The sequence below is a fragment of the Falco naumanni genome (assembly GCF_017639655.2).
Source record: "Falco naumanni isolate bFalNau1 chromosome 20 unlocalized genomic scaffold, bFalNau1.pat SUPER_20_unloc_1, whole genome shotgun sequence".
Lineage (NCBI taxonomy): Eukaryota > Metazoa > Chordata > Aves > Falconiformes > Falconidae > Falco > Falco naumanni.
In genome coordinates this window covers 152,726-167,160 of record NW_024427345.1, presented here as the reverse complement: position 1 = coordinate 167,160, position 14,435 = coordinate 152,726, and the positions used below count along the sequence as shown (strand labels likewise).

Here is a 14,435-nt window from a genome sequence, read left to right as displayed (position 1 = left end):
CCGACGACCCTTCCTCACAGCACGCAGCCGAAACCCACCGCCCACAGCACAAACAGCTCCAAGCACAACGCAAACAAGAGCTGCCATGAACTTTTGCATCGCCAGGGAAAAGTGAGGACCACGAGGCTGCGTTAGACTTTTAAGTTGCTGGGAGCTAATCCTGCTTATTTCTCTTTCCTTTTAATTAGTCTTCATTAAGCACTGATACATCAAAACTCGCTCGCCATGTATAACTATTAATCAAATAGGGTATCAGCTTCAGTTAATTGCCCATATTTGTTCTCTGTCATTCCCCGTGCTAATAACAGCCTGCGTTCGTAACCAGTCCCTGACATAACTAGTTGTTGAGTAATGCTGAGCACACCAGTCTGCACCAGGCAGAGCAGGAGCCCAGGGACTGGATGCGACCACGTTTCCATGGCTCATCAGCACCCCAAATACACTGAGCCTCACAGCCTGTTGTATGAGACTGGCTTCATTGCTGGAAAACCGGAGGCCAGAGCAATGCTGTGATGGGCCAAAGTCCCCGAGGAAGTCCAAAAGAAGGATTTCCAGAGGAGAAGGTTTCCTAGGAGCACAGTCACACGCCCTTCAGAGCCACCCCCAGATCGGGCTTGTTGTCCCCGCAGTCTCTCCCTTGCTAAGAGCAACATCCCCATAAGCATCTTGTAAAAAGAGGACAAGAATGGAACAGAGCAGTTTGGTTGGACAGTACCTACAACGATCTTCTAGTCCAGCCGACAGCATGGTTACCCATCTTTTGTGGAGGAAAGAACAGACCTTCACAGATCCTCATGGGTCCCTTCCAACCCGAGGTATTCTATGATCCTATGATCTAATTCGAGCAACACGGAATATTTTGCGTCAACCTTTCGCATCAGTTTGGTGGCACTTGCACGGCTCCTCTGGAGGGGGAACACATTTGGTTTGTCGTACAGGGGAAGCCTTTGTTAGAGCCAAAAAATGGGCTCAGTTGCGGTGCTCTGCATCCCTCTGAAATAAAATGGTCCTTTCAACTCCAGCTCTGCCCTGGGGGAGCGCTCCTCCCAGCCCACCGTGCTTTAAAATAACCTCAGAGGCTGCTAACAAGGCCGGGGGGGCGGGGGGTGGGGGAGAAGAGAAACAAGCACTTTCTTCCCAGCAAACCCACCAACCCCAATGGCACAGGGAGCAAAAGGCTATACAGACATTACCCAAGGACGGGCAAAAAAAATTGCTCAGTGCCCCGAGCAACGGAAGAAAAAGGAAAATAGACTTGTTGGGCAATCAGTGGATGGTTTGATGTGAAGAACCATGCTCCAGAGGAGAAAAATACCATTCCTCTTTTGGGGATTAACACCAAGGAGTAAAAAGACATTTCTCAAGAGCTGAGAGGGCCAAAATCCCCGTAATTAGAGCACAGCCGGTCCTCCTGCTGTGCGTGTCATTTTTTCACACTAGAATTTACTTCCTGACAGTCATTTCTTGGGGCTGGCTCCCATTTTTCTGGGTAGGAAATCCGTGCCCAGGCTGTAAAATTCTGACACTCTGAGGCATCAAGCTGCAGTAAGTCACTTGGAGTTTTGTGCCCCGGACAGGCTCTCGTGCGTTCAGTTTTGCCTGGTCATTTAATCACAGCCCACGTCCTGCTCTTCAACAAAACCCACACTCAGCTCCACCTCTGGGTCCGCAGACCCCCCTTGCTCTCCTCTCCATGCTGTGGGTGGTAGAGCTTGGAGAAGAGAGGAGCAACAAGCACCTCCAGGGATAGGTCCCCTAGTAAGAAAGCACAGGAGAAAGGGAACAGCGTTTCGTGGCGTCGCTCGGGGCTGATTTACGACCTCCCAAGGGTGGCGAACGCTGCATTCCCCAGCTTTAATAGCGGGGGCAGGGTCTGATGTTCCCTCAGCTGGAACACAAATGAAAAAAAGCATCAGGTTTCCTAGGACCACACTCCCATTTCCTTCAGCAGGTGATCCCTTGGCCCCCCTCACCCAGATATATATATATATGTTGTCCCCTCGTCATCCTCAATGGACACAGCAGCCGTGGTAGCGATTGCGTGAAGACACCGCAGGCAGGGTCGGTCCTTGCAGCCTCCAGCAATCACCATCCCATGATGTGGGAACTGCGATCCGTAGCCTTCACCCGGGCTGTCTTTGCAGAATTTCTGGCAACTTTGGTCTTCATCCTCTTTGGTCTGGGCTCTGCTCTGAACTGGCCCTCAGCTTCCTCCCCAAGCATCCTTCAAATCGCACTGGCTTTCGGCTTGGCCATCGGCACACTGGTCCAAGCCCTGGGGCACATCAGTGGAGCCCACATCAACCCGGCAGTGACGGTGGCTTGCCTCATCGGCTCCCAAGTCTCCTTCCTCCGTGCGGTCTTCTACGTGGTGGCGCAGCTCCTGGGGGGCGTTGTGGGGGCTGCCATCTTACACGAGATCACCCCAGCGGACTCCCGGGAAGGCTTGGCCATCAACAAGGTAAGGCTTCAGCCCATGGATGGGCTTGAAGGGGAGCGGGAAAGACTGGGCAGAGCTTCTGGGAAGGCTGAGGGATATGAGGAAAGGTTTTGTGGCCAGCAAAGACCTTCTTTATTTAATGCTGGGTAGGAAGCCATCACCAGCTGCAGCCCAGCACCATAAGCCTGCTGCACCAAGGGTCCTTCCAGGAGCAGGGATGAAGGCAGAACTCCAGGCTGTCTCCTCCACTTTTTAGGACTAAAACCAGAGGTACAATTCAGCTGGCCACGTCGACACCTCCCTTAGAAGACAAAGCCACCGGCATCTCAGCTTTATGAAGGGCTGTATTGTGGAGGAGCTGGGTTTGGAGGAGACCTGGTGTTTAGGGAAGGATGTGACCAGAAGTATCACCTCATCATTCCTCTGGCCCCAAGCTCACTCCTTTTTCCAGCCTTGGCATTGCTGCAGGGAGCCTCCTCTCCCCTCTGCGTTAACACCACCGCTATTTACAGGCTGCTGTGCCAGACCCCCAGCAATGGGGACGTTGTGCCAGGGGATGAGGGAGCGGGGGGCATGGTTTGGGTCTAAATCCCAACTTTTCATTAGATAGCACTGCTCATTAAGTTGCTTCCTGTTGTGACTTGTTGGCCGCACCAGATCCAGCTGGTTCATCCCAATGCCCACCACACATGGGTGCCCTGGCAGTGCCGTCGCACAGTGCCAGAAGCATCACAAGGATCCAGTCTGGTTTCAGGAAAAAAAACATCCAGGGAGCCTGGTTTCAGAAAAAAAGAAAACCAGGGAGCCTTAAAAAGCCATGAGGGGACACCCCGGTGATATCCCAACCTCCAGCACCCCCCTCCCCACTGATGCACATAGTACAAAGGGTGGGGAGGGGGATCATGGGGTTCACCACCCCCTCTCCATGTCCTACCACTCCTCTTCAGACAGGTACAGTCAGCTGCATCTCCTGGAGATGCCCGTGCCAGGACCAGTATCACCCCAAGCCAAGCCAAGCCGCGAGGGAGGAGGCAGGCGGTGTGCTTTAGGAAGCAGCACACAGAAATCCCCCTCGGTGCGGCAGGGAGGCACTGCCAGGACCCAGCTTCACCGCCAAAGAGATTAGGAGGGTTGAAAAAGGGATTGGGGATTAATCTGAACAAGACTATAATAGCCGAGGTTTCACAAGTTTTAAGAGAGACTTTCAAAATGCCCAGCTCTGTTGCTTAAACCACCAAACAGAGGGAATAAGAATTTTGTTGGTTTGTTGTTGGTGGTTATTTTTCCCCCCATGGGCTGTTCATCTTGTAGCTGCTTGCACAGACACACAAAAAAAAAAAGAAGAAAAAAAAAAAAAGAGAGGGGAATATCGGAGAGGAGCACAAGCGAGATCTGACTCTGGATCCCAGCCAGGAGGGCAAATTGCCACTTTCATGTCATCACCGAGCCAAGTGCTCTTGGGACCAGCATCTGGGAGGATGCACGGTGTCTGCAGCAGGAGTGACACAGGGAAAGAAAGGGCAGTGATGTGCCAGGACAGGCTGGGGGAAGCGACAGCAAAGGGAGACCACAGGCAGCAGGACTGCTGGCTGCAGATCTGGCTGGCAGGGCTGCCAGATCCACCCAGATCTGGATGAAGAACCACCAAGGTGGAGGAATAAAGTATCAGAAAGCAGAGCTGGAGATGGGGAGCAACCAGGCAAAGCTTCAGATCAAATCTGACAAATCCTTTCAGTCACAAGAGTGTGGCAAGGGGAATAAGATTTTTTTTTTTTTTAATGCCAAGACATTTCTTTTTTACATTTCCAAAATGCAATCTAAACTTTTCCAAAAGGCATTTTGCATTTTACTTAGAAGGAAAAGAAAAAAAAAAAAATAAAATATCCTTGGAGTGCAAAGCAGAGTGGGAAAAGATACCCAAAGAAATGCCAATAAAACATTTTCTGCCAGGTCAATCAATTTATTACCCATTGACCCCACTTTTCTTTTTACCTGAGAAATTTTTCCTCCTTTTCATATTCGTGCCAAAACCCTCATCTATTTCCTACGTCTATTTGGTTCCCCCTCCACATTTCCAACCCAGTCACCCAATTTTCCTGTCCCTGAGACCCATTTTTCCTCCCCTTCCAGCTGCACAACGAGACGACGACGGGGCAGGCGGTGACCGTCGAGCTCTTCCTCACCTTCCAGCTGGTCCTGTGCATCTTTGCTTCCACCGATGAACGCCGAGAGGACAACCTGGGCTCTCCTGCCCTGTCCATCGGCCTTTCTGTTGCCGTGGGGCATCTCCTTGGGGTGGGTAGAACTGGGCTAAAACTCTGCGCTTTAGGTTGTCCTTGCATTTGCGCCCAAAGCTGCTTGGCTGCACGCCCTGGGGTGGACGGGGGATTTGAAACCCAACTGGTGGCCAGGGCTTCCTAGTGGAGAGAGGAGAAAAATCCCACCAGAGCCATAACAGAGACGTAGCCTGAGCTCTGCTTTTACTGGGCTCTTTACTTCTGCTGGGCTCTGCTGCTCCTGGAGCGCTGTGGGGAGCTCCAGGGATCAGTGGGGTCATCAGTCCTGGAGTGAACGTGTTAGCAACTGAGGCACTCAAGACCACAGTAAGGCTGGGAAGTATCTGGGATGCACGCCCAGGGAAATCCCTCCTGGACGACAGACCGAAGCAGCCCCCGACACTCCCAGCCTCTCCGTGCACGCGCTAAACCAGCAACGCTGCACCACATCTTCCACCCTCAATGCTCTGCAAGCCCATGTGTCGTTGAAGATTTGGTGGATGTAAGATGGAAGAAGAACAAGGGACTGTTCTTCTTCCATCCTCAGCAGCAAGGAGCAGCACAGGACCAGGCACAGCAGGGGCTCATCCCCGCAGTCCTTGTCACACCACAGGGCACATCGCCCAGCCTGCAGCTGAGTGGCGCCGTGCTCAGCACACACGCGCTTGCACAGAAGATGCACAAATGCGAACAACTCACCCATGCTGGCTCAGGTGGTGGGAGCTGTTTCCATCCCTTTTCCTGGAACAGGCATGCTGGAGGGTGAAACGTCAGCGTGGGGAATGAATCATGCTAATAACACACCAGGATCTTTTTTTTTAATTGTGCTAAAAGGACATAATGCTAACCCTAAGCGTGGTGTTTCTCGGCAGATCCGTTACACTGGCTGCTCCATGAATCCAGCCAGATCTTTCGCCCCTGCTGTGATAGTTGGAGACTTCAGCGACCACTGGGTAAGAAGTCAGGTCTGGATGTCATTTGGGTGGGACGAGCCCCCCCCGGATTACCAATATTCCTCGAAACCCACAGAGCCAGCCAGATTCCTGGCATTTCCGTGGCAGCTCCCAGCTGGAGGAGAGATGTAGAGATTAGCCAAATGAGGTGGGGCTGCTGGGCGCTTAATTGGTGCCTATCTAAGCAGGGAGCATTGCAACAGGAAAAGGGTGTGCGATTTGTTGACCGTGACTTAGTAAAAGCAGCAAAAGCAATGGAGAGTGGAGATCATCTTGCCGGTGCTGGGGACCTTTCCCGGTTCCAGCTGGATCTAGGCACACATTCTGCATCAGTTGGGAACGCTGGCAGGCACTTCCATCTGCAAAGAGCATGCTCGGAGCCAGAGCTGCGGCGGTTCAGGCTGGCGTGCTCAGAGGTGTCCAGCCCAAGCTGGCAGCCTCATCCTCTCCACACTCCTCTCTACGGGTAGGGAGACACTCCTCCAGAGGAAGCCAAATCATTAAGCATGCTCCTGATGGGCCTGTCATTAAGATCACGCAGCCCTCAACAGAGGAGGAAAGCCAGAAGAGGATGGTTAGGTATAATCAGGCACAACACAGCGGATGGGAGCTCAGGTCAACAGTGCTGGCCAAAGCAGAGCTGGCTTCTGCATTTGGCTCCCAACGCACCCAGGGTAGGAAGGAACATCAGTCCCCTGCAAAGCTCTTCAGAGATCCAGATTCTTCTCTGTCCTCCGACCTCAGGTGGGTTTTTGCTCATCTGATTCTTCTCTTTCCCTTTCCTCCAGGTCTTCTGGGTGGGCCCCCTGGTTGGGGCAGCAGCAGCCTCCATCATCTACAACTACATCCTCTTCCCACAAGCCAAAACCTTCTCGGAGAGGCTGGCCATCTTCAAAGGCTTCGAGCCGGAGGAGGACTGGGCAGAGCGTGAGGTCCGGCGGCGGCAGTCAGTGGAGCTTCATTCCCCACAGACCCTGCCGAGGGGGATGTCCGAGAAGGTGTAGCCAGACTTCCCCCCAGGCCAAGAGAGGAGCCGGGGAAAACTCTGGCATCCGTTTCAGAGACGGTGCTTGTCCAGATCAGCATTTCACCGCTCCCTCTTTCCCTTCATTTTTGCTGGCCAACTCAAGTTGACTCATGTCCTGGGGAGATGCACCGTGGTGGTCCAACCCACCTTCTGCTGCCCAGCTCTCTCCGTGGCTGATGGTTTTCTGATGCTGGGGGAAAATACCATTAAATCAAAGCCACCAGCATAGCAACAGGAACAAGGACACTGGGATCCTACCCTGGGCCGGCTCCTTCCACGTCCTCCCTGCAGCAGGTAGCGCTCGGCGGAGCTTGTTGCCCTTCACAAAGAGCTCCGAGGTGCCACAGAGTTGTTATTATAGCCATTTGCTGGGTGTGGAGGTTGCCACCCGATGCCTCATTACTGTTGAACTCTACTCACCTGTCTCCCACTTCTTCTGGCTGCCCAGCTGTTTGTGCGCACACACACACACGCGCACGCAGGAGCGCTCACTCCCTGCCACAAATATCTCACAAACTGCAAGTTTTGCTGCTGCAAGGAATCAAATCGCTGTTTACCACCCACCACGGGACACAGATGCCCTTCGCTCACATGGAGGCTTTCTGAGAAGTGGGACTGGAAGCATCTCCTTGAGTCCCTGCTGGCCCCACTGCGGAGCTCTTGCAACAGCTCTCTCCTGTGACCTTGAGAAACCTCCTGATTTTCAGCCCAAATTCATTCATGGCTTGCTTGTTCTCAGACCAGTGTTGTCCTTTAGCTTCAATGCTTGATCTTTCTCTCTGATTTTTGCTTTCTTTCCTCTGTTCCCGTTCCACTCTAATTCTCAGATGGGTAACACAAAGTGTTTCAGGTGGGATCTTCATCATTTGCTTCCTACAGCCCAGACCTTTTCCATGGCTACACCACGCCAAAGCCTCGTAGCCATCCCCCCACCCCTTTCTTCTGCTGTATCAGGACCTGGCTGTGGTCCCCAGCATCGTCAAAGCATTTGATTTAGTCTCTGGGATGCAACTTTGTTCTTTCAACCATTCATTTAATCCTGTTTCTATTACTTAGCCTAAAAGTCCTACATTTCCAGCACGACACCCTAATGCTTTTTTCTGTTGGTGATGGCTTCCCAGCACTGCACCCTCACAAAATGTCATCACCACATTCAGGCTTTTTCTGCTAAGTCTGTTAATATTCAGTGAGATTGGACCCAGTTCCAAATCACAAGGAACATAATTGATCATTTTCCTCTCTCTGACTGTTTTGACAGGAACCACCACTAAATGATGCTCTCCTCTACCTCTTTGTCCACCGTGCTCTACTGGTACCTGTCTCCTCCTACTGAATTCAGTTTCCTCTGTTCCTCGCTGGGCTTTTCCCCAAACGTGTACTAATGGCTATTGCTGGAGAGAAAAGGAATAAACAAGATTTTCACCTGACCCAGACAAGGTGTTTTCATGGTCTTCATTTCACCATCCCAAGTGAAGCATGAAGCTGCATCGCAGCAGCTCCTGCATCACCTCCTCTAGCTGTTATTTGCTGTCCCTGATGCCAGGCTGCAAAGCAAGGGGAGAAATTCCATCGCAGGTATCACGCTTTATTTGTTGAGCCAAGGATCCATTTTACTCGATTAGTCAATTAATACAAATATCCCCAGAAGGCTGCTATTGGTGTGCAGCAGGTTTAGCACTGGTTTAACCTATTCTCCACAGCAAAAATATTGATTCTGGTCCTCCACGTTGTTCCTTAATGGCAAAAGAGCATTTGAACATTATTTCAGAAAGGGCTTTTCAAAAAAATCTGCCTGATCCCAGCAATGGGAATTAAAATCATGTTTCAAATCAGAGTATAAAACTGTATTTAAGTTACCACATGCTCAGTTTTAAAAGCAGTTTGTATTTTTGTTACCTTTCAAAGGAAAACAAATCTATGTATGCCAGGAAAACCCAAAGAAACTTACCTAGAAGTTATCCTGTCAATGATTTGCTTTTTAAAATGACATACAGCTGAATCTTCTTTTCTTTTTGGCAATGCTCAAGTTAATTACATGCCTCTCCTCCTTCAGATCTAAGCATTTAACTTATTATTTACCCTGACAATGTTTAAGACTCATATAAACTGCACGGAGCCCAAAAATGAGTTTTAAAGTCTAATAATTACTGTACTCTTTCAAATAAAGTTCTTTAAATTCACTTCTACCCACTGAATTAGTACATGCAAACCAAACAATGACATATTTATGGACATATAATATATATACAGTCATATAAAGCAACCTCCCAGACCCTAAATCCCACAGCCACCAGTGCTGCCCAGCCCAGTCTAGCTTCAAGTGCAGCTGCCTCGTGCCAACAACCTGCTGATGGGCAAAAGTGGCGTTGAAAGAACATCTCCCGTCTTCAAAACAGGGACTCACCAAACAAAGAGCATCCCTGCTTCAGCAGCCCTTGGATGCTCTGACGTCTGACCTGGCCAGATTCTGCTCCTGGCACACCAGGGCTGACACAAAGCCATCTCACTACACCACATCTTCAGGCGGCCAAAGCAGCCAAAGTCTTCTCTAGTCACTCACAAATTTGCTTTCTCTGCGGAGCCGTGTTGTTGATTTCAATGACACTGCCAAAACCTGCACCGTCAGGAAACCGAGCCAGTCATTCCAGGTTTACACCGGTACGACTCGAATTAGAGGGCAGGATCGGCAGCCCAGGGATCAGAGTTGTGACAGACCAACCTAGAACCTCGCTAAGCTGATAACACTTTGCATGTTAGACCGCAGGAGGAATGCTTTGAAACCACCCAGCCATGCCTACCCGTGAGCTCCTGACTCTCCACAATAAAGATCTGCAATATTTATTGCACCATACGTTAACAACTTCATCAGGGACCTTTAACGAACAGTACAATCACGAAATCCAAGTAAAACCCACTGTACGACACGTCTCAGACCACATTGCTGCTTATGTCCTGCCATCACTCAAGACCACGAGGCTCTGCCTCACCTCCCACTGTCCCACCTCTGGGTTATGGAGGGCTTCAGCATGATCAGGTTTGGGGTCATTCTGCAAAGCACTACAGGATCCTTGGGAAAATTCAAGAGCGTTTTGGACATGCCCAGACCCCTTTCCTTAACTTTGCTGTTTGGCTGCCCTACTCAACCCCTCCCATTGCTTTAAGATACCAGTTAAATGCCAAAATACTGAACTACTGTATGTTTTCAGCACAAATACGGGATTTCACAGAAACATCATCTGGACTGCTGCGTTGTCACGCAGGGCACAGTCACGCAGCCCTTGAAGGCGATTCCCCCGCCACCTCTGCTACGCTCTTCATCCCACCGGGTCTGCAGGCATCCAGAACTACACAGCCCAAACACCGGCTACATCCCAAGACCTGAAGAGGCTGCCGGGACCAGCATCCTTGGAGCTTCTCCACAGAACGACAGCAAACCAAGGCACCACAGTGTTTCCCAACGCACCAACTCTACCTGGGGGAGAGAGGACAGATGCAAAAGGTGACAGACATGCAAAATGTTGTTTTGAAAAGTAACGTTACATTTTCAAGCAAAGGAAATCTCCCCTTCTGCACGCTCCTGTGCCTTCAACATCAGCCGTTCCCCACTGACCTCATGAGATGCAGACTGATGCCTTTTACAGGCGTCTTAGAATGACAGAATCATAGAATTGTTTAGGCTGGAAAAGAGCTTTAAGATCATTGAGTCCAACTGTTAACCTGTTAGCCTTTCAGTACTTACAGGGAGCTTCTGAGAAAGATGGGGACAGACTTTTTAGAAGGGCCCATAGTGGTAGGACAAGGTGGGATGGTTTTAAACTGAAAGAGGGTAGATCTAGAGCAGGGATTAGGAAGAAATTCTGTACTGTGAGGGTGATGAGGAGCTGGCACAGGGTGCCCGGAGCAGCTGTGGATCCCTGGAAGGGTTCAAGGCCAGGTTGGACAAGGCTTGGAGCAACCAGGTCTGGTGGGAGGTGTCCCCATGGCAGGATGTTGGAACTGTAAAGTCCCTTCCAACCCGACCCATTGGCTTGCAGCAAGTCCTGCTTCACAAGGCTCTGCCAAAGGGTCTGGATGCCAGACCGGAGGCTCTGTTTTGATTTTCAGCCTGATTTTCCAGGAACACAAACAACCTAAATAAAAATCAGCCATTTCTCCTGAGACCACTGAGTGCAAGAATATTGCTCCAGACCTGATGCAACAAGGGACGCAAGCACCATGAGTCTCTTCAAATCCTAATCAGTATATACTACCTAAATTTTTAAGTTGAGAAATTTCTTGATGCATTTTCTATGGGTCTCAGAGGCAGAATGGGGTGAAAAACTGATTTTCCAGTTCACCAAGGTAACCAGCTGTCCCTGTACTGTCACCAATTTTTCGCTTTGCAAAGTCTTGGGCTCCTGCAGCCAGGCAATTATGCGAGAATTTCAGCTTTTAAGAGTTTCCAGATTCCTCTCTGTTATTTATGGCATTCATAGGTGCTTTGGAGCCTGGTGGTGCTTTCAGTTCTGCTCTGCCTTGATGCAACTCAACCACCTCCACCCCAGAGCTGGCCATGCTCTCCACCAGCTCCGTGCCTCCCCGTCCCAGCAGTGTGGTATTGCGGAGGCAAAGTGGGGGGATGGCTTTCCCGGTGGCAGCCCTCCCCCCACACCATTTCAGCATTGATTCCCACATGTGCTCCTTGCAATCTTGAAAGAAGCCTGCATGGGCGAAGACGACATTTCCATGGCAAAGGCATTTCAAGTGGAAAAACCCCACTGCTCCACACACAGCTCTGCCTCCATCCCGAGGACATCCATAAATGGCTGCTGGCCCGTAGGAATTCCAAGTATTTCACCAGGTGAGCAGAAGTGCAGCCTCTCGACGCTGCTGGTGCAGGTGGCTTCGCTGGAAAGGACCAGACCTGAAAATCAGGACACCAGGGTTTCAAGCCCGGCTTTCTTACTGTGTGATCTCGTGCAGGTCTTTTTTTCTAACCAGCCCTTTGCTTTCCCTGATACACATTATTATCCCCATGTGATCATTTAATGATGATTTCAACGCAAATTAATTATTAAGGGTGCTGGCGTTTCCACTGCAGACCAACCGCGAAGCATTTGCATCCACTTGTACGCCTTAGAGACCGTCAAGCCATTTCTAAGCAAGGAGCAGAGCGATGCTGTAATTAAGCATTAACTCGATTCAGCATTTAAAAAGCATCATCCCTGTTTGCAGGCTCCCCTGTTACAAGGTCACCACGACCACCCAGCTCGGCACGGCGGCCACCGAGGGCTGGAGGACACCTTCAGGACCGGCTCCTTGAGCCAAAACAGTGGGTTGGCATCAAGGGACACCGAGACATCCCCAAAGCCAAACTCAAGTCTCACCAGGGTTTTTGCCCCAAAGCCAAACTCAAGTCTCACCAGGGTTTTTGCCCCAAAGCTGGGTCAGTTTACTAGGGGAAGCAAAAGCCTTGTTGCTCCAGGGCAGGAGAAGGTGGAAACACCACCAGCCTCAGGCCAGCAGAGTAATCCCTGGCCTGCAAAGGGAGCGTGGGCTGACGGTGGGTTAGATAAGAGAAATCCTTGAAAGCCCCATCTGAAACACCTGTACGGAGACATCACGTTGCACCAGAAAGCAGCGAGGCTTTGTGCTGATACCGTCACCTTCCCCACCACCACGGCAGGAAGCAGCCCCAGGGACTGAGGATGAGGAGGGGAAAGTTTGCTGCTGCTTGCTCTACTTTTCATTCCCAGCACATATTATTTTTTTCCCCAGCAACGGCTTGCTGCAAACTCCCAAAGCCGAGCCAGCAAGATACACCCTCTCTCTTAAAACCAAACTAAACCAAACTTTCTCCTCTGGCCATCTAATCCCAGCTAATCACAGATTCCAGCAGAAGTAGTTGTCTGATATTACTATTATTATTCCTGCTTGTATTATTGCACCAGATTTAAGGTCCTTGGTCAAGATACAGAGCCAGGTGAGGGAGGAAACCCAAAAACCAGGCTGGTCTAGGACCCAGCAGCATTTAAATTCTGGATTTAGCTGCCTGCAACACCACCTGCCAGGCTCTGAGGTCCAACACGGGGTTGAACTCATCAGAAATCTGGACTGCCATGGAAATGACAAGTTAATAGCAGCCCCGTGAGGGCTCAGAAAATGAAATCAGCAAACTGGGGACAACAGGGACCGACACACGTATTCAGTTAATAACACACACGCCTCCGCAGGTGAGGCAGAGCCTTGGGAGGGCCCCGGGCGAGGATGAGGCACCAGCTGCCTTCCTCCCACCTGGGCATCCTGCACCCCAACCCGGCAGTGGGCTTGGGTCCCCAGTGCCCACCTTGCCCAGCGACGGAGTGGTAAACGTGGGCGATTTTTGGTCGTGTTGTTTGCCTGCAGATGCCAGCGAGGAGGAGGAGGGAGACAGCCAAACCCGTCCTCCTTGCAAAAAGCCTCCTCGTCGTCTTTCCTCCAAAAGCCTGGGGTGAAACAAGGCGTGCGTGACCCCACCACGTAGGTGTCCGTCTGTCAGCAGCGACCTGCATAATGCCTCCTCAACGTCTTGCCCAATTCAATTAAATTTGACACATCAAAGGTACTTTCAGTTCACACAAGCTCCTCGGAGGGCAGGCAGCCGGGGAGAGGAGAAGGAGCATTCCCAACACCTGCTCAACACGGTTAGACATCAGAGAAGCCAAGCAGGAATGTCCCAGTGGGGCAAGCCTAGCAAACAGCCTCGCAAACATCTTGCTTCTCTCCAGAAGTTCTCCCCAACATTTCCAGCTTTATTTGATCGTAGCTCCTAGTCGGCCAGAGGATTTTTCTGGGAGGTTATTATCCACAGCTGGGATCCTGGAGAGTGTCTCTCGGCTCAACGCTGCTTTTTAGCTGAGGTGAGGCACGTGGCGGAGGAGCTGCCAGCAAAACACAGCCACCTCCAAGGGAGATGGGTGGTGGGCGCGTTCCAAAAGGGTTTGGAGGATGGGAACAAGGCACGTTTTATCCAGCTGGAGCCACAGACAGGGCTGAAGGGAAGCGGCAAGCAATTACTCCAGCTGGAACCTGGCCAGAGGTGTCTTGAAATACCAGGTTGCAAAACTTTCACCAAAACGCGCCAACGGACCAGGTGTTTCTAGGATAACAGATCTGGTCTTTTAACTCTGCAATCTGCCCCAGGATCAGCAGAACCAGGAGAAAACCATTATCAGGAATTAATGCTGTAACGGATCCTTGGTCCCTCAAGACTCACCAGGTCTGTTTGCTGAGCTCAGGACTTTGGGTACAGCTGGAGGAGAAAGGCTTATTTATTCTCAGCTCTGGAAGAAGTCGTCCACTCTGTTGGCTCTGAAGAAGAATCCCTCCTAGCTTTTGGCCGCACAGGACGTGTGCAGGTCTGACTGCACCCAGCAGAAGGCAGCAGCGAATGCAACTTTTTAAGCACTTTTTAAATTTAAAGAGGGATTAAAACGGTTTTACCGACCTCCTGCATGTACAGCGCTGCTCACCAGGTGCTGGAGTACAACTGCTTCTGCGGAGGCGCGTGGCAGCCGTGGAGAACCTCAGCCTGGGCTCTCTGCTTTCAGCATGGAGGGATGGCATCGCTTGAGAAAGGCGAGATGCAATCAGCCAAGCAAGGAGAGCAGATCTGGCACCCAAACCCATTTAAAAAAAAAATAATAAAAAAAAATCAATCAATTAATCCTGGCACAAGGCTGCAAGGGCTACAAGGGAACCAAGAACTCATTGTTAAGTGT

At 50.9% G+C, this 14,435-nt stretch overlaps 1 protein-coding gene across 1 annotated transcript; it reads left to right on the top strand.

Annotated features, from left to right (window-relative positions):
• The first annotated feature begins 2,093 nt into the window (after positions 1-2,093).
• AQP2 (aquaporin 2) lies at positions 2,094-6,959 on the top strand. Its single transcript, XM_040581119.1, has 4 exons — positions 2,094-2,461; positions 4,571-4,735; positions 5,589-5,669; positions 6,458-6,959. Exons 1-4 carry the CDS (start codon positions 2,096-2,098, stop codon positions 6,671-6,673), a joined length of 828 nt encoding a protein of 275 aa, XP_040437053.1. The 5' UTR covers positions 2,094-2,095; the 3' UTR covers positions 6,674-6,959.
• Positions 6,960-14,435: the final 7,476 nt, after the last annotated feature.

Excerpts from the sequence above, each read along its gene's own strand:
- AQP2 (XM_040581119.1), top strand. The coding sequence starts at position 2,096 with ATGATGTGGGAACTGCGATCCGTAGCCTTCACCCGGGCTGTCTTTGCA. Across the intron at positions 2,462-4,570 it reads AAGGCTTGGCCATCAACAAG|CTGCACAACGAGACGACGAC; the intron begins GTAAGGCTTCAG and ends CTCCCCTTCCAG. Across the intron at positions 5,670-6,457 it reads GAGACTTCAGCGACCACTGG|GTCTTCTGGGTGGGCCCCCT; the intron begins GTAAGAAGTCAG and ends CCTTTCCTCCAG.